The sequence below is a fragment of the Scleropages formosus genome, chromosome 11 (assembly GCF_900964775.1).
Source record: "Scleropages formosus chromosome 11, fSclFor1.1, whole genome shotgun sequence".
Lineage (NCBI taxonomy): Eukaryota > Metazoa > Chordata > Actinopteri > Osteoglossiformes > Osteoglossidae > Scleropages > Scleropages formosus.
The window spans coordinates 12,897,223-12,916,114 of NC_041816.1; the positions used below are offsets into that span (position 1 = coordinate 12,897,223).

Genomic DNA, 18,892 nt, shown 5'->3' on the forward strand with positions numbered 1-18,892 from the left:
TTTGCATTTCATCGCAGAATATGGCTGACAGAGGAGCTAGAGGCCCGGGTTGACTGTGTGTACGTCAGTGCTCCTGCTGCAGCCTGTGGCGCCTGCACATGAAACATGGCTGAGACAAACCGCAGTGAGCACCTGACTGGGCTTGTGGACGTGAAAATGCAAAATGCCACGGTTTTTTCTTTAAAGGGGCAGCCATTATTGGGTACGTATGTACAACTTTTTGATGCACTGGTGGAGAGTATGTCAGTCATACTAACATAGGACCAAGCACAAAATGCATTCTACCAGGTTATTTTTTAAACTCAGCAACAATGCAGTAGCAATGCCATGCAACACTTTGGTTTTACCAAGACATACTTTTTCCTGATACTAGCTAGCTTTCTTGTTTATCATTTCTATACCTAGAGTCTACACACTCAGAGTGTACTGTGGAAGCCCTAGATATACATTAAGAAACAAGAGAACCATGAGGACAAGATTGAAATGCAAGTTTTGCGGCTTCCCAGCAAGAAGTCAGCAGAGTGCGTGGTCTCTGAGAGCGAGACCCCAAATAAAGTTTTCCTGTGCAACAGCAAATACAGGTGACTGATTTCAGAGCCCCTAACACGCGCACGCACACACACAAGTGCACGCACGCGCGCGCGCGCACACACACACACACACCGGAACCCATTGCCATGGCAATCTGGTATTTCTACAGCAACAGTGGGAGATACTGAGATCAACACGGTCTGACTCACTTCCTGCTTGACTCCTTTCTGAGCGTCTAAGCCCATAGTGGAGCACATGACAGAAGGAAGTGTATGCAGTAATAGTCTACATTTATGCACAGAAAAAGATCTGAATGCATGAAATGAATATGGTCTATGTACACTTTTTAAACAGAACAGCACCAAGTGTGTTCCAACTGTAGAACTACATTTCCATCAAGCTAGAAACAGGAAACTGTGGTTTAATTGCCTCATTCAGGAAAGCCCTTCAACATCAATCTGAAAAACCCATATACTGTCAATGCCAGAGGAGAGATAATTCACATGGAAGAATGTGACAACAGAAAAGACAAACACTAAACTGAAATAATGATCTTAAAGAAGAAAATGAGACAAATGAACAGTGAAACCTAGTAAGACAACTTGCCTTTTTCAGGTGAAAAAATGTTTAAAAATACTTTTGAAATGTTTGCACTGTAGAGGAATTCAATATAGAAATACATTACTTCCAGTGAACATTAAAGTGCATATGTACAGAGAAATGCCACACATACCAGCCTATCAGGAAAAGGACCCCTTTACTCAAGAAATAACTGACAAAGATAGCATTTCAATATGTGGGATACAGCAGGTAAAACCATCTATTTTCAAGAAATCATTGCCAACAGCTAGTTTAGGCTCCTAGATGACTGTCTGCACCAAACACGTGGCTGCAGAGCAAACTCAGCCCCTCCCTTTATCTAAACTATTTTGCTTCAATTGAAAACGCATGTATTCATTACACAGTCTTTTTCTCATCGATGCAAGGTGTTCATAGCAAATGGGAAATAGTCACACTCAAATGCATGTAAATGATGATAAAATCCTATGTAACTGTTGTGTGATTCCTAAAGGGGGGGGGGGGACAACCACAGAGCAAAACAATTCCTAAGAAGTGGTAACTGTTACACACGGCACTGCAATGGCCACCAAAGTGTGGACTAGCAGGTTCAGGTGGCTGGAAGGTTGGGCAGGGGTCTGAATGACTATAAATGAGAGTATAACTAAGCAGAAGTGTTTAATGATATTTTAGAAGTTGGTACTTTAGCACATCAACTCAGGGTTGTAACACTTACCGCTTGGCCTCCTCTAGGTGGCAGAGGTACTCATACGCCATGTTTTGTTGTCGCCGTTCATCCATCTCTTCTGCAGTGAGACGCTCCACTCCATCCAAAACCGCTGGGGGGACCACAGAACACAGGGTAAGTGCCATCAACAAACTGCTCAAGATGAGTCCACCATGCAAGCATACTAACAGACTAGATCCCACACCAACCAAACTCCCACCCTGCAAAGCCAGAGGAGTGAGATAATGTTGCCATGGTAAAATGTTAAGTGATGGATTTACTATTATACAAAGTGAGGACCTCTGGGCTGCTTCCACCTTTGTTGCAGCATTGTCTAACTTCCTAATTTTGAGCCAGTTGCCCAGAAGTGTTCACAACTGCTGTTGAATTGCAGCACATAAAACAGACACGCACCTTTTTCCCCAATTACAAAAACTGGCTTTTGCTCCATGTTCCATGAATGGAAGTGATTTACAGGGGCCTACTGAAAGCTTGCAGGGTGTTTACTGGCCTTTTATATTCAACATAATTCAGGAAAAGTGTGCCTCAATGATCTAATTGAGGAAGAGAATTGTTGCTGTTATATAAAAGCTTGAAATCAAGTAGAAACAAATACAGAAATATTTACATCAAATGTGAGCAACTAAAGTGGGATTTAATATTGAAGATGAGAAAGTCTTAATATTTGTACTCATACCACTAATAAAAGAAACAAGGATGCAAGCTTATAACTTGTAATGTTCATAAACCTCTTCTGCAAGTAACAGGTTAATGATTGAGAAATAAGATCTTGCTCACAAATTAACTTCCTAGTGAAAAATTTTAAATGAAATACATTATGACCAGTCTACTGTCTCCCTGTGTCATTTTGGCATTTAAGAAGGCAGAAATGGGGAAAAATAGGGCAGGCTGTAGAGTGGATTTTAAGAGTTACTGCCTTTCAGTCTGAAGGTGCTCAGTCTTCCTCCTGCTGTAGTACATTTGACTGTATTTGCCATGAATTAAAACAGTAAAAAAATCCTACTGCATAAAATGGGTAAATCATTGCAAAGTGGACTTGCACTGTAAGTGAGTGTGAACAAATCCATCAGCTAAATGAAGGTTAATACTGACATGTGGAAGAACTGTAGTGAAGCCAAATCTGAAAGCCAAAAATATGTAACAAAACTGTTGATGTGCAAATGCCTAAAAAAAAAAAAAAAAAAAAAAGGCTGAGATACAGTCACTACAGGTCTACAGCTGAATTTCCACCCTGGGCTGTGGCTGAAGCACAGCGACAAAAACACTGCTCCCATCTCCAGATAAAAAGCAAATCATTACCGCTGCACTTCCAACCTGGATGGAGCCTGAAAACCATTAGGGAAATAAGACGAGAAGAACCTATACACACACACACACACACACACACACAATAGTCCCTAAATTAAGCCTTACAGCAGCTAAAACATGCAGAACTGTATGGGCACAAATAGTGGGGGGAAAAAGCAATGTGTGACCGCATACCTGGACCCCTGGAACACTGGGGGCTTTCAGCACATCACCACAGTACATGCCTGGGACCCTTACCGTGCACAAGCACCACATCGTAGACCTTTGCTACAGTCAGTAATAAATTATGACCATGCCATGCCATGGTACGGCATGAAAGCTGTGCTGGTCATCGTCGTGCAGCTCATCTTGCAGCACTGCACCGTCATAGCCCAGCGCGCGCGCACACGCACGAGGCATTTTCTCGGTTCACACTCTCTCAGGGCCGCGGGGTGCCACACAGGGAAGGAAGGGTGACTCTCCCACACTTTTACTACGGTTTTACAGATGAGGTGGAAGAGCCCCCTGCTGTATGCCGGGAAATTTCACCGCGGGTGCGAGGTTTGCGGGGCTCTGCAGGTCATGGGTGTGGAACACGGAAGTGTAACTGTGCGGGTCTCCACGCGCCACTCGCCACCATGCAAAGAAGGCAAACTTTCCGAAAATATTTCTTCGGGACTCACTCTGAACACCACTGGACGGAAGACAAACACGGGCTCAATGTGTTTTTAACTGTGTTTTTTTTTTTTTTTTTTGCGGCGCAGTTGTTGAACCGTGTCACTCGAACTTAGTAAGACGTGCTCGGAGGAGAAGTGAGGGGAAAAAAATGGTTTTTGGCGTTACTTACAGCCGTACCGCGGCCGGAACCCGTCTGCTTCGTCTGAGGTGGACATTCTCACACAAGATCCAGTCAGAGCCTCACAAAATACCACTTTTTCTGCAACTTGGAGCTTCTCTTGTATTCTTGCTCAAGTTTCTTTTTTTTTCCTAATAAGACTGGAGAACGTTTTTGACCGAGAAAATGCTTCCAGCGTCTGCTAAGATGGGTGTTTTTTCTGCTCCTGGTCGCTCACTGATGTCACAGGGTGTGTTCGCGTTCTCTCTCAACCCTGAAGAACGCGCTCGATCAGGAAACACCCACCAGTCGCGCGCGGGACTGCAGCGCAGCGTGGCCTGTGCGCCCCCTGCCGGCATCTTCGGAACACATTATCACGATCCCTTTATTATTATTATTATTATTATTATTATTAACAATAATAGGTTACTGGTAATGATTGGAAAATACACTGCCGGAATAAATAAGAAACTGTAAAAAGTGTTAAACATCTAAACCGGTTCATATTATAAACATTATTATATATGGCAATATAAATGATGCGGTTCCGTACATAATGATAATAGGCTTACACCGAGGGAGATGCTAGCTCACTTAGCGTGTGGTACGTTCGCAAGCCTTATTCACGTGCTTCAATTTTTTTTTGCATATTTTTTTCCGCAGCGTCTTGGGGTCAAGCGCGTAAAGCTCAGACAGACAGTGTAAATTAAATGCGCATAAATGCCACTGCATAGAACAGCCTAAAACATTTTTGTCTAATACCCGTTCATGCTTCTTACGGTGGAAACGAAGTTTAAAAAGTATCTATCCTTGAGTCTGAACCTTAGAGCACTGACGCTCAATTATAAATACTGTATACTTATGTTGCACTCATTTGTCTTTGTTTTGCTTTGCCGAGAGTTGTACCACCTGCAGACTTCACATCTGGCACGTTATTAAACAATTGCACACCATTACAGGAATTATTACTGGATGATTAGTTATTATTGGCATAATAAAAGAAATAAAAAATATCGATTAGGGAAAAAAAGCGAGTAGCACAATGAGTCAGGCTTTCCAGATGGTCTCCAGAGAGGTGTTTTGGTCAGTATTGGAGAGAACTGGTCTAATGAACTTTGTATTGACCAGTAAGAAGCAATTCCAATACGAACAGGCCCCTTTGACGAAGGTGTCTCACTTGTTTATTAGTAAATAACCACGTAAATTGTGATCAAAATATCATTCAACTCATTGAAGGCCAGGGGTCTTCCTGCATGACTGTGCTGCTGCGAATGAAACACGCCGATCCTTCAGTCCCCTCTCCTGAAACATACTCTAACGACCTGGTATTTAGAGGGGAAGATGTTTTGTGTAAATAAGTTGCATTATGGGGGATAATGTGAAATGAGCGTGTGTAACCACTGGGGGCACTTAAGGGGAAAATGATGGGGTGACCGTATTGGGCGGTATGTTGAGAAAAGAAATCTCTGGGTGCCAGGCAGGTGGGCAAAGCTGGCTATAGGTGCAGCTTTTGGAGGAAACGGGGTATTCGGACCGAAAGCATTATTTCTTCGGTGTTTTAGTAAATCGTTCATCATAAACGCTGTCTCCGCGTTCCCCCGCCCCCATCCAAACTCGCGGTGCTGTCTACCACAATATTCCATATTTAGCGAACAAACCCCAAAAAAGCCTATCTGCGTTCTTCTACATACTGAGCTAACTTTGCACTCAATTTATACGGAGAATAACCTCTTATCGTGTCAAAATGAATAGGGAGAAAGTGTAATTGGAAGTGTTAGAGAGGGTACCACGTTTTAATGCAGTACTTGGACACGCAGTGTTCACAGGAGACTCATTAACAAGAGTCCTGACAGTTGGTGAGTTGCGGGCGGGGCCGGTGCGTTCATTAATAATATAAAAAAAAAAAAAAAAGGGAAAGACAGTGGGTGTGGGGGGGGATCGGCTTTATACCCACACAGCACTCCGCTAACTTGGTCATTTCGCTCCCGCTCTTTACCTCTGCGAGGCCGGGCAGCTCAGCCCGCTAGCGAAGAAGTGTCCGAGAAGCGCTTAGAGAAGCGACCCCCCCCAAACCACGGAGACACGCTTGGGCAGTATGCTGTGCATGCGGGGCTCCGGGATCATGCTGCTGACCTTGCTGTGTGTCACCCTGCTGTCGGTCCTGAGCCGCGGTCACACGTCGAACGAGGTGTCCGCGTCGGCCGAGGAGCTCGGAGGGAAGAAGACGGGCTCGTCGGCCGAGACGGAGCTGGTAACTCGACCGGCCTTCGCAAAGTCACTTAGTTTGTCTGAGCTACTCCTTGCACTGCGAGTACATGATCATGTAAATTAAAATTACTCCCAGTGGCAGCGCTAACACTCATGCTAGTTTACTCTAACTACAGTAAGTTATACGCATCTTTCGCTACAACACAAAAGTTCGTGACAAACGAAACGTTGCGTTTTTGCATTGATTTGATTTTGTGACGCGTTTCTGCACAACAAGGCTGAGTGTTAAATGATGTACCCAGTTATACAGCTGGGTCCTTAGTGTATAATTTTTAGGGTAAATACCTTGCAGAAGGGTGATGGGATTCGAATGCATACTGTACTGTAATACATGTACTATACAGTACATGATCTACTACATGTGTTTGTAATATGGATTATGCTGTTACACAACTTTTGAGGTGTTGGCCAGCAGAACGCAAAGTATCGGCAATAGTACTCACTGGAGCTATACTCACCTTCCCCTGTTATACTGTATTTGCATTGCATTGTGTAATCCATGCAAAGAAAAGTGCATTTCCTTAGGCTATGTCTTGAATGTCACTCTGAACAGCGCAAATGAAAATATTGACGTGTGGGGGAGACAAATGTAGGCCCAAAAGTGCATCGGTGCCTTTATTTACTACATGCGTTCTTGACAAAATCGATGTTACGAGAAGTCAAGGTCAGTGGCGGCAAATAGAAGGAGGAGAGTTATGATGCCGGTGTCCTGACGCATCCCGGTGGCTGCAGGTCGAGGCCCTCGAGGAGATCCTGGGAAAGTTCGAGAACAGAGTGCCGGAGAAGCGAGGGAGCATCCCAACAGTGAGTCTGTAAAGCACGGTAACACAGCATGTAATTAAGGCAATTTTACTGTTAACGCCTAAAGCTCGTCCATGATGTTACTATACAGTATATGAGCCGCTCTGTCTGTGTTTAACTCAAACATGTGTTTAAGGCCCACTTAAAGTATCCATCTATCCTGCGTTTTATGCACCTACTCGAGCGATGAACATCGGTGCATCAAGTGGAAAGTAACAAACTAGGTTTATTTAAGAATCACAGGTCTGCAGCCATGTCTCTTTCTCTTAATGTAATCCACAAATTGTATTTTTGCTGCGATGTGCATCGCTTTGGAGAAAAGTGTCTGATAAATGGATAAATGTAAATGTAAGTTAACAATGAACTGCCAGTGAATTAACAACTTTACAGTGATAAAGGATATATTGTTTAATTTTGATAATATGCCAAGGCAGAGTTTAATATTTAATACAAATTACATTTGTCAATACAGCAAACAGACTTGCTTTCAAATACTTATCTATATGTGGCTCTTTTAGGCAGACACATTTAAAATGGGCCTAAATTCAAAGTGTCAGTGTTTTGTAGACCAACGAAGACTGTATATTGCGCGGCAGTAAAGACCCCCGTGTTCCTCTCTCACGCAGTGCGGAAGGGGTGAGCGCTGTGCTGTGAAACTGGGGCCACGCATTGGGAAGCTCTGCGACTGTGGACGGGGAAGCCACTGCAATTCTTTTCTCCTCAAGTGCATATAGTCTTTGGAATTGCAGCAGGGAACACCAAGTGTTTGCATGCCACTCTTAAGACACCTCATGGCCTGGCAGGGTTGCGACCCAGGGTTGTGCAATGGGTATAGATGCATTCATCGTAATTCATGTTGTGTATGCTACAGCTTACCGGTGGGCTACGTTACTTTGTTATTTCTCATTATCTGTCAACTAGTTACTACTGGTAAACAGAATATTTAAACATAATACTCATTTAATTGTGAATGCACAGACACACAGCCAATTAAAATGATTAACCTCAGCTCACTTTTGTTTTGGACTCTTTACTTTCATATCAGAACTGTTTGTGATATGTGTGATACAAAATTTATTTGGTACAGAGAATGTTTTTGATTGGCGCAGTTTATCTTTCATCCATAAAATCCATATTATTATGTATTCCCTCGAATCTAAACCAAATTGACGTTACTGGTCCAGGTGTGCGTCACAGCAGAGACACATGACCTAGAGCAGACAATAGGCTTTTGGTTCCAGCAGATGGCCTCTTGTTTATTCACTGATATGTGGTGTCAGTCTTCAGGAGAAGATAAATCCAGACCATGAACAGTTAATTTTAGGCTTGTATTATACAGCCTGTGGAAATAATATCCTGTATACTACCTGAAATAACTGCCCTTACATTATTATCAGTTGAAGAAATGGATGGAGCCAATCATATGAAAATAATTTGACTGACATTTCATGCTCTTCATAAACCTTATATGGGTAAATAACTAAACTGATGAATAGTGGTGAATTAACAAGCTGCTGGGGAGACCAAAAACAATGATTAATATATTCATGTATTAGCAGTAACTGCTTGTCCAGTTCAAGGTCATGGTGGACAGGACCCTATCTGCTGGTGTCATAGGGCATGAGACAGGGTGTTCCCTTGATGGGATGCAAGTCCGTGAAAAGGTAATTGCACACATGAAGGGCAGTTTAGGGTTGCTGGTTCAGTCGAAACACATGGGTTTGGACTGTAGGAGGAAACCAGTGCACACAGAGGGGACCCAAGTTAACAAAAAAAGTGCAAATTTAACATGGACTCAGCCAGATTTGAATCCAGAGCCTGGGAGCTACCAGCTGATATATAAAAACATTTATGATTTAACATTTATTTATGACCATACATTTATGCATTTGCTGATACTTTTCTCCAAAGCAATTTACAATGTTAAGCTGCTTACACTGAGTCACCCATTTAAACAGCTGGGTAACTTAGTGGAGCAGTTCAGGTAAGTACCTTGCACAGGGATATAAAAGCAGGAGGTGGGATTTGAACTTTTCCCCTCTGATTCCAGAAGCAACAGCTTTAATCACTCTGCTACTTGCTGCTCCAAGTCACTTTCTAAATTCTTCAATTCTTACTGTTAGCTGATAAACCCATTTTCTTCCTCTCAATACTTTTGCTCAGTTTTTCGTGGATGGAAAAACATGATCGCAGCAGGACACACGCGTACCCACACAGCTGTGTACACGTTCAGCGGTCATCCCCCTCTGCCTCTCCGCACAGCAGAGGCTGACCTGTGCTCAAAGGGATTGTCCACCACAATATGGCATCATCTCCATCCAGTCATGGGGTATTAGGGCTTTCCAGCAGCTCTGTCTGCACAGGTGCATCAACTGCCGTCCTGTTGCCCGGCGGAGAGTCCGCTGTAGACCAACAGGTGTGGACGACTAATGCCGAGACCAGTTCATGTCCTAGCAGCACGTTCGAATGCACCCTACAAGTCGGTACTAAACAAAATAACAGCTTTTTCTCAATGTTTATGACAATCAAAAAAATAAAAGAAGATAAAATAAAAGGTGGAGTGAATATGCATTTTCATTCTGCAGTGTCAAAGGGCTCCAGGTGAGAAATAAAAGAACACAGAGTGATGAGCAGGTGTGAAAGTGGAGTGGATGTCAGTGTCAACAGCAGAAAATACATCAGGCAATATGTGAAACTTCAGCTGTAAACTTAACAGCGGCTAATAAACGGTGATGAAAAGGGCAACAGAAAGTGTAAACAAGCAAAGTAACGCATTGTATGCAACCGACGGGTCTATTTCAAATGCACGGAATTTTCACAAAAACTCATACCAAATGCTAAAATCATGTAACCACACTAGATATGAAATACTGAAACGTACTTCACATAGATACAGTATGAGTCTATTCGTGAAAGTGGAATATAACTAATTGTCTTGGTCTCCGAGGGCAGCCTGCAACTTACTCCTGTTAAAAATGCAGAAATCAATGTAATGGCTCTGCACTGCCCTCCATCCGGAAGAAATGCATGCTCCGATGAAGTTTTTAATTTGACCCGCAAGGCACAGCAGCTCATTAGTGGAAAACCCAGCAGAAATTAAATCTGCTGCTATCCGCTTCACAGCGGGTAGTGCGGAAAGGTCCTCAGCTGTCCACACAGATAGCGGTGGAGTAAGGTCTGGAGTCCTCGTGAGGAATAAATTATTCCAGTTACTTGAGTTTCTTCTTTGCTATTACATTTGTGTGCGTGTGTGTGTGTCTCGTCCATTTAAAGTAAACAATTTCTTTGCTTGATTTCCCATAAAAATGGTAGATCTGCATATACACACATTGCGTGAAGACACTTGTCCCCAACAGGGTTGCAGTGAGCTAAGCCAAGCCTCGCCCAGCAACACAGGGCTTAAGGCTGGAGGGGACACACCCAGGACAGGACACCACTCTGTCGCAAGGCACCCCAAGTGAGACTTGAACCCAAGACCCACTGGAGAGGAGGACCCGGTCCAACCCACTGCACCACCACAGCCCTGAATCTGTATATATGCATTTGTAAAAACTGTGTAATTTAGGTAGTGCAGCTATTAGCCATTCAGTCCTCGTTCTGCAAAATATCTCTTAATCATCTTCTAATTAAAATGTTTTCTATTTAAAATGTGTAATTATCCTTTCCTCAGCTCATTATATTAAATAAAAACATAAATTATTCATCTGAATAATCACATTGTTCAATGGAAAGAGTAATTGTTCTATGGTGTTTTTAACCCTTTAAAGCTCTGCGCCATTCATATTTTTCAAAATGTATACATTGCATATTGACACAGTCTATTTTGTGTTACAAAAGCACATGTGTCCATACACAAGAAATAAAACTGACAGGGTAAATTTCCATAATCCACAAGTGCAGATGATCCTCATATTTCTGATAAAATGTACTCCACAATGCATGTAGCGTAGTAAATCAAATTAATTTTCTGTAATGTCTTGCTCTACTAAATATAAAATAGTGATAGGATTTAAAAAGTGTGGGAATTTACTCGCCAGACACTTCATATTCATTAATGCATGTCCCTAACAATAAATTCATGACGGCTGGTACGTTTTTGTTAATGAAACCAATTAATCATTTTCAGGGCCCAAAAAGAAAAAAATAATATGCTGTAAACAAACCTAGTTACATCAGTTAAAGAGTGAGATTTTGCTTCGATTTTCTAACCAAAATGATTTACTTATGGGAATAAATGCAAGCTTTAAACATCAGACTCCAGACAATTATGTACTGTAAATTTGGAGCAATACATGTATTTATTTATATTTTCACATACATTGTGTGTGTGTGTGTCTATACCATATTGGTATTTATACACTTAAAACGCACAGTCTTGGATCTCAAGCAACTTTCTTATTGTCAAGTCAAGTCAAGTGGGTTTTTTTTGTCATTCCTCTATATAGCACAGTTACAGTGGAACGAAATGTCGCTTCTCCGGGACCACGCTGCAACACAGAACAGTACGCAAGACCACATAAGGTGCAAATACACAACAATGTGAGATGAGTACAGGACAATAAATACACAGGACAGAACAATAAATACACAGGACAATAAATTCACAGCACATGGGTTGTAAACTGTAAACTGTTTTGTAGTGTAGCAGCAAGAAGTACTAAGAAGCATCAAAAACTGCTACTTAATTTAATTACTTAAATATACAATAAGTAATCAAGAATTTGAAATTTGATTTGATTTTTTAACCAGATGATGGCTATGTATTGGTAATTCAGTTTTTTCCTTTATGTGAAACCATTTCAGGAAGCAGTAAGCACTGATTTCAGTGTGATATTACTGCCACACTGTGGCCATGTTACTATAGATATGAAATGAATGTGAAATTCATGTATGCACGTACATATTTAATAAAGACAAATCTGCTTTTGAAGTTTTCTTCCTTAGTTTCCTTAATTTTTCCTGTATACCTGCTTCTATGTCCAATGTATCTTTATGACACCTCAGTTGCTGTGACTATAAATAAAAATGAAGTTGAAGACTTACATCTACAGCACTGAACAAAACTACATTATAGTACCTGAAATAAAAGATAGTTATAGCCCTGTAGCTGTGTTGTTTATAGACTAATTACTGTATATATAATGATAAAACATATTACATATTAAATATTGATATACAAACCCAATTAGTGGTATCAAGTCATATACAGAGAGGTGGTGAAATATAAATTATTCTTGTTATATATATTATATAACTATTTAATATATCAGATTATTCTTTTTTACAGAAATGAGAATCACAACGAATGTTATGTAACTGGATTTTTTGGGGAAAATATCCTCCCTTTATGAAGACAGACTGTAATGTTGCTGCTTTGGCTGCAGTTAAATTAAAAGTTCTTGTTAAAGGTCACTGGCTTTTAGTGGCTTTTGTTTCCTGTTTAACTAGTCTTGCTCTGGGTTTTGCTTAGACTGCGCCCTGGTTTTGAATCCCAGAGAGGCTTTGCCATAAGATGTTATTTGATACCACGATATGTCACAATACGTTTTACAGCTGTACATAAAAAGAAGTAAATGGGATCGTGCAGCTCTGCTTCTACCGAAGGCTACGGCATTTCAGGCTCTAGGAGGTCAATGCACCATAATTCCTAAACGTTAGAGGGCACTTTCTGAATTAATGAGCAGTGACTTTGGACAGAGAATGCCCAAATTTCTTCCAAAACTTCTTTTTCAGTATTACGGAGTGTTTTATTGTTATATGTTCGTCTGGCAATCAGACAATATAGAATGCCTTTCTCAAAAATTTCTAAGATATAACCATTTGCCTTATTGCAGTATGTCTCATTCAGGAGTTCTACTGAGCCCTTCTGTGCCAGATTCTGTACCATTTAATTCATTAAAGAATCAGAATCAGAACGAGCTTTATTGCCAAGTATGTTCACACATACGAGGAATTTGTCTTGGTGACAGAAACTTCCACAGCACAGACAGAATGACAGTGACAAGACACAGATGAGAAGATAGAATATGTGAATAAAGGATAAAAAATAGAAAAAATATAAAGTACACAATATACAAAAAATAGTCACTAGACATTACGTGTATATACAGGTATGTTCTATACAAATGCAAGGGAATGTGAGTAAGACATATGATGTGATAAATAGATATAATTATGAAAATAAATAGTGTCGTGTATTGCACTGGTTTACTCTCTAGGGGGGATTTAAAACTCAAAAAAAAAAAAGTTACTGAACTTGCTTGTGCCTACAGCCAGGCTCTCGGTTTCTGTGTCTCACCTTTCACCAGACGTACAGGTACATCAGTGTCGTATTCTGTTACACCAACATCCCGTTCCATGTCCATTTCCTCCACAGTTCTCCACAATGAAACATATCTTTCTCTGCAGATTAAATGTTGTGGTTTATGTACCTCCGCACCCTCTTTGCAAACATGTCACACACTATAGGAGATGTATTGAACAATCACACACCCTCTACTCTAGCGCCAGCCAGTAGATATGAGCCTGCAGCAAAGGTCACAGCAGTTGTTGCATAAACCCATTTATTATCCCTAAGAGACCCCATTGTTTTCTGATATTCCATGACTTGGTCGACAGCTGTATGGTTTGCAAAAGGTAGTAAGAATGCTAGCGTTGCACCTGGGGGTACTTTGGATTTGTTTTTGACATCAGATTAATTTTTTGACATAAAGTAGATGAGCATTATTAGCTGGCAAATGTTTCCTCTCTTCTCGGAACAGTTCGTAGTTTGCAGGTGAGAATTTGACTATGGTCTTTGCCCTTTTTTCATCAGTATCCCTTGCCATGTCACTTCTTTTGTCTCTGGGGTGTTGCTCTGTTTTGCATCAGGTATCTATCCCCAGAGTGAAACACCCATTAGGTAACCTACATATTCAGAGGTATTAATCAGAATCAGAATCAGAATCAGCTTTATTGGCCAAGTATACCTGAGGATACAAGGAATTTGTTTCCGGTTTAGAGCAAACCTACAGTGCACATTCACGCATACAGGCTACATACACACATACTGGACTAGACATTAAGACTAATACAAACATGATTACCGATAGCACATGACAGTTAACAATGCAGCAGACAAAAACACAGTACAACGCAGACGGAACACAATAAATGGCAGAAAGACAGTACCATGCAAACATAACACAACTAAATGACCAAGCGTAGAAAACAGTACGCGTCGGCCTGTAACATAAAGTGACATCATAGTGCAGTGATTGTCAGTTGGTTAGAGAACATATTGCACCTGGGTATGATTTAGGGAAAAATAATTGAAATGACTGTAGTAGTACAGAGTCTACTACATATTGCACATACGTAGTATGATGTTACTCACAAGATATAAAGAACATATTGCACATGGATATGATGTTGAACAAAAGATCTAAGAAACATATTGCACATGATGATGCACAAAAGATATATAGAAACATACTGAACATGGGTGTGATGTTGCACAAAGTAGGGTACAGTAGTAGTAAAAAGACCAGTATAGACTGAGGTTATGGGAAGGTGTTTAGAATCTTTATGGCTGCCGGGAAAAAGCTGTTTTGGTGTCTGGTAGTCCTTGTTTTGATCAGTCTGTATCGCCTGCCAGAGGGAAGGAGTCTGAACAGACTGTGAGCGGTCCCTTACGATTTTCCCAGCCCATTTCCTTACATGGGACATGTACAGGTCCTGGAGGGAGGGCAGGTTGGTCCCAATGATGCGCTCTGCCAACTTAACTATTCTGGTCAGATAATCTGCTTTTGGCCTTTGCTTCCTGTAGATTTCTTTTCCTGTACCTTCTAGGGCTCCTTCACCTTCTTGTTGCAAGGCTATACAATTGAATTTCACCCAAATTACTGAATCAATTACTGTCTCTTGAAATTTTAACATACATACATTTTCAGAACCACTTGTTTCATATAGGGTCGTGGGGAACCGGAGCCTAACCCAGCAACACAGGGCGTAAGGGGAGGGGACACACCCAGGACGGGACACCAGTCCGTCGCAAGACACCCGAAGTGGGACTCGAACCCCAGACCCACCGGAGAGGAGGACTGTGGTCCAACCCACTGTGCCACCGCGCCCCCTCTGAAATTTTAACATTCTCAATAAAAAATTGTTTCATTTGAAGAAGGAACCAATTCTGTTTCTTTACGCTACATTCCAAAAAGGCAAACCTTTCTGTTAGATTTCCTTATTTATTTCTTTACCTTGCTCATTCTATAACTTTATTTTACTACACTATCCTCTTTGCCCTATCTTCCATCATTATTCCACTATTGCTAAATTGGAAAGTTGACATTTCTGTGTTAATTGCTGAAAGTATGTCTATGAGCAAAGTTTTTTTTAAAACAATACTGTACAACTTTTTTGCTTTAATTTCAAAAAAACGAGTGAAAAAGGATAATACATGGAACAGACCATGAAAAAGGTATTACAGCCAGGGAGTGATGACCTTGTGGTTTGAATAATTCCCCTTACACTAATGATTTTCTTGTGGGACTGCCCATAAATAAGGTATTCTAATAATAACTGTGTACATTAACAGGAAGGAAATAAATCAATGAGTAGTGTGAGTCATTACAAATATTCCGGTGGACATTGTTTACAAAGTGTAAATAATTAATCATGTTATAATTACCTTGGGGAAAACAATTAACCTGTAGATTTGTTATTTCAAGAAATAAATGGCTAATGTCAGCTGATAACATGAGGTGAAAAGACTTAATGGAACAAATTGCCTGGAGTCAAGTAAAATATTTGGACCATAGAATCTCCAGAGAAACAGAAATATGGCAAAGCAGCACAGCAAATTTTTCATATTGTGTCACATAAAAGGATGATGGTATCTTTTCAGATTTTTACATATGATGATCTGCCAAGTAATTTTATTTTAGAATTCTGTATATAAATTAGAAAATATCGGACTAATAATGTTTCAGTTGCATAAAAACATAATAGAGATGAGCTGCAAAACTGAACAATGTAAATGTGTGTATTAAAGGCTAGGGAATTTTACTATTTGTCGGTTGTTTTATGGCTAGGGGTAGAGTTTTGAATAGTAGGTGGTCCACAGCATCTTTTGGAAACGTAAGTAATCCACCCCTGGAAGAGAACTACTGCCTTAGACTACTCTTTGTATATTTTGTTGGTAGGAGTAATAACTGGTCCTCAGTCTCATTCCCCAGAGTGCTTTCAGCCTTTGGGAGACCTGTCTACATCCGGAACTTGGCCTCTTGAGACGAGACTCATGTGAATACAAACCTGGGGTGAATTCAGAATGGCAGTTTGGAAATGGCTAAAAATGGTCTGTGACATTTCAGCAGTTGAATTTCCTGCAAAAAGGGCAGTAGGGCACACAATCAGCGCATAACAGTTTAATACCACAAATGCATGTGTCTTTGCGTTCATAACCTGCTCTTTTCTTTCCTCTGTAAAAAAAAAAAATCTCTACATGAATGTTAAAACTGTGACCACATTCATACAGAATATGGTTGGAGAAGAACTGTTAAATTAGATTTAAACAGATTTCCATACAAAAATGCACATGCACCGAACTGTCTGTATTGGTTTCATTGTGTTTATCTCATGTTTTTATCCAAAGCAACTTGCAATGTTAAGCTACATACAATTATTTGCTCATTTTATACAACTGGGTACTTTTACTGGAGCAATTTAAGGTAAGTAAGTACCTTGCTCAAGGGTACTACAGTTGGAGGTAGGATTCAAACCTGCAACCTTTGGGTAAAAAGGCAGCAGTTCTAACTAGTATGCTACCAACCGTTCCCCAGTTATACACACATCAAAATTATTCTACATTTTTTATCACTGGAAGAATAATTGTAATAAAGTTTAAAATATCCTTTCCATTTCTAACAGAGTCCCTTATTGCTATAACTGGTCGATCACCAAAAAGCCTTTAGAGTCACACTGGAGAATTGCATGAGTGGGCTGGGGGAAGGATGGTGACAATGGTTTTTGCCAAAATGCTGAAGGCTAATGTCAACGAAACTATCTATGCTATCTATATGGTGTAATTAGAAAAATAAGCATGTTCTGAGTCACAATAAATAAAGATGTGTAGGCAGCACAGAGGGGTTCGGAGCGGTGGCAGATACAGTTCTCCGAGACCTCTAATTACCTTACGATGACGCAAATGGGCACGAGGGAAAGAAACGGGGCCAAGTCACCTCAGTATTCAGCCGCACCAAATACAATGGAATGCCTTCAGCAGTGCATCAAGAAGAGGTGGACCAGGATAACTCAACTGGGTATATCATACAGTGTCAGAGATGTCAGCCTATCTGTATTTGCCCTATAAAGACTTGAAAAACAACAAGCTTTCAGGCAAATTTTCTCTCTTCCATTGAGTCCATTGACAGATGGTGAAGCAGACAAAGATGAACGGCAGAACCGACATCAATATCGTTCTTCTAAAGGGTATAAATATTGACACAGTAGCACATACTAATTACTGCAAACTTAAGAGGGCGTATATATGGAAACACGCTGAAAAACACTGTCAATAACTTATTTCCTCAGACTTCAACAGCTGAAAGAGAACTTGAATATCTATTAATACAAGCAAAACATTTTCATGACTCTACTAAATTCCCAAATCAGACAGAACAGTGTATCGCACCATTTCATGACACTTGACACCTTTCACCACTCAAACAGGGTTCAATGCCCTTAACAAAAATTTGGTTCTTACCGCAGTTGACTCAGTCAAAGAGGGGTACAAACTGACCACCGGCTGGTTCTTATGGATGAGTGTACAGTCTGAATGTGGGCTGTGTCACAACTGTATCACATACCATTTGGATATGTCATTGCTGCTTGTGGCTGGGTCAATAATCTGTAACCTAAATTCCATATAAATTAAATGTGATTTGTAATCTTCATTTGCAAAATGAATGAGAGAACATTTACTAGGTTATAAACTGAAATGAACTTTTCTGGTAAAAACTCATTTACTCCTTTCCAGTTTACAACGTATCAGTATGTACTGGGATTATTTGATGTAGTTGTAGGAGATAATCGAAGAAAACATGACTTTCAATCTGACTTTAATATATAACATAAAATGTGCATATTTAATCACAAAAATTGTTTGCACGTAAAGACTTTCAAGGAATAAAACATGCTTTATAAAAACAAAGTATAACTTTTTTCCTTTCGAACCTACGGTACGTCAAAACTTAAACAGTCTTTCCAGTTAAAATTTTTGTCGTACTAGTCAAATTTGAAAGCCTGCCATGCTATAGATTGCATTTATGTGAGTGTGCACGAGGGTTCTTCTGCTGTTAATTCTGAGCCCTCTGTGGGGCAAGGGAGTCTGATACACAATTAATACAGGAGCATCATCAGTACTTACATTTACATTCACTTATTTAGCAGATGCATGGTGGCATTGTGGGTTCAGCCAGTGCCTGCTGTCTGGTGGGGCTGGGATTCAAGACCTATTGGGGGTGCCTTATGACAGACTGGCACCCTGTCCTGGGTGTGTTCCCTCCCCCTACATCCTTGTGCCGGGTTAGGCTCTGGCTTGCCACAACCCCTGCTTAGGACAAGTGGCTGTTGATGATGGATGTATGTTTAGCAGATGCTTTTCTCCAAAGTAACTTCCAGTGAACTCTATGCAGCGCTATCAGTCCACACACCTTATTCACCAAGGTGACTTACACTGCTAGATACACTACTTACAATGGGTCACTCATCCATACATCAGTGGAACACACTGTCACTTACACACTATGGGTAAAGCTGAACAGCATGTCTTTGGACTGTGGGAGGAAACCAGAGCACTCAGAGGAAACCCACACAGACACGGAGAG

General features: G+C 40.8%; 2 protein-coding genes across 2 annotated transcripts in view; one reads left to right on the plus strand and one right to left on the minus strand.

Moving 5' to 3' along the window:
* The window catches only part of iqgap1 (IQ motif containing GTPase activating protein 1), a 28,654-nt gene extending 24,433 nt beyond the window's left edge, over positions 1–4,221 (minus strand). Inside the window, exons 1-2 of the mRNA XM_018763741.2 lie at positions 3,972–4,221; positions 1,826–1,928 (exon numbers count right to left, since the gene is read on the minus strand). Of these exons, the coding sequence (XP_018619257.2) occupies positions 1,826–1,928; positions 3,972–4,017 (149 nt within the window). The 5' untranslated portion in view covers positions 4,018–4,221. The remainder of the gene's footprint in view (positions 1–1,825; positions 1,929–3,971) is intronic.
* A 1,385-nt stretch (positions 4,222–5,606) lies between these two features.
* Positions 5,607–8,027, plus strand: cartl (cocaine- and amphetamine-regulated transcript-like). The gene is made up of 4 exons (XM_018763490.2): positions 5,607–5,815; positions 5,965–6,210; positions 6,960–7,031; positions 7,655–8,027. The coding sequence occupies exons 2-4, from the start codon at positions 6,055–6,057 to the stop codon at positions 7,760–7,762; spliced, it is 336 nt and encodes a 111-aa protein (XP_018619006.1). The 5' UTR covers positions 5,607–5,815; positions 5,965–6,054; the 3' UTR covers positions 7,763–8,027.
* The last annotated feature ends 10,865 nt before the right edge of the window (positions 8,028–18,892 follow it).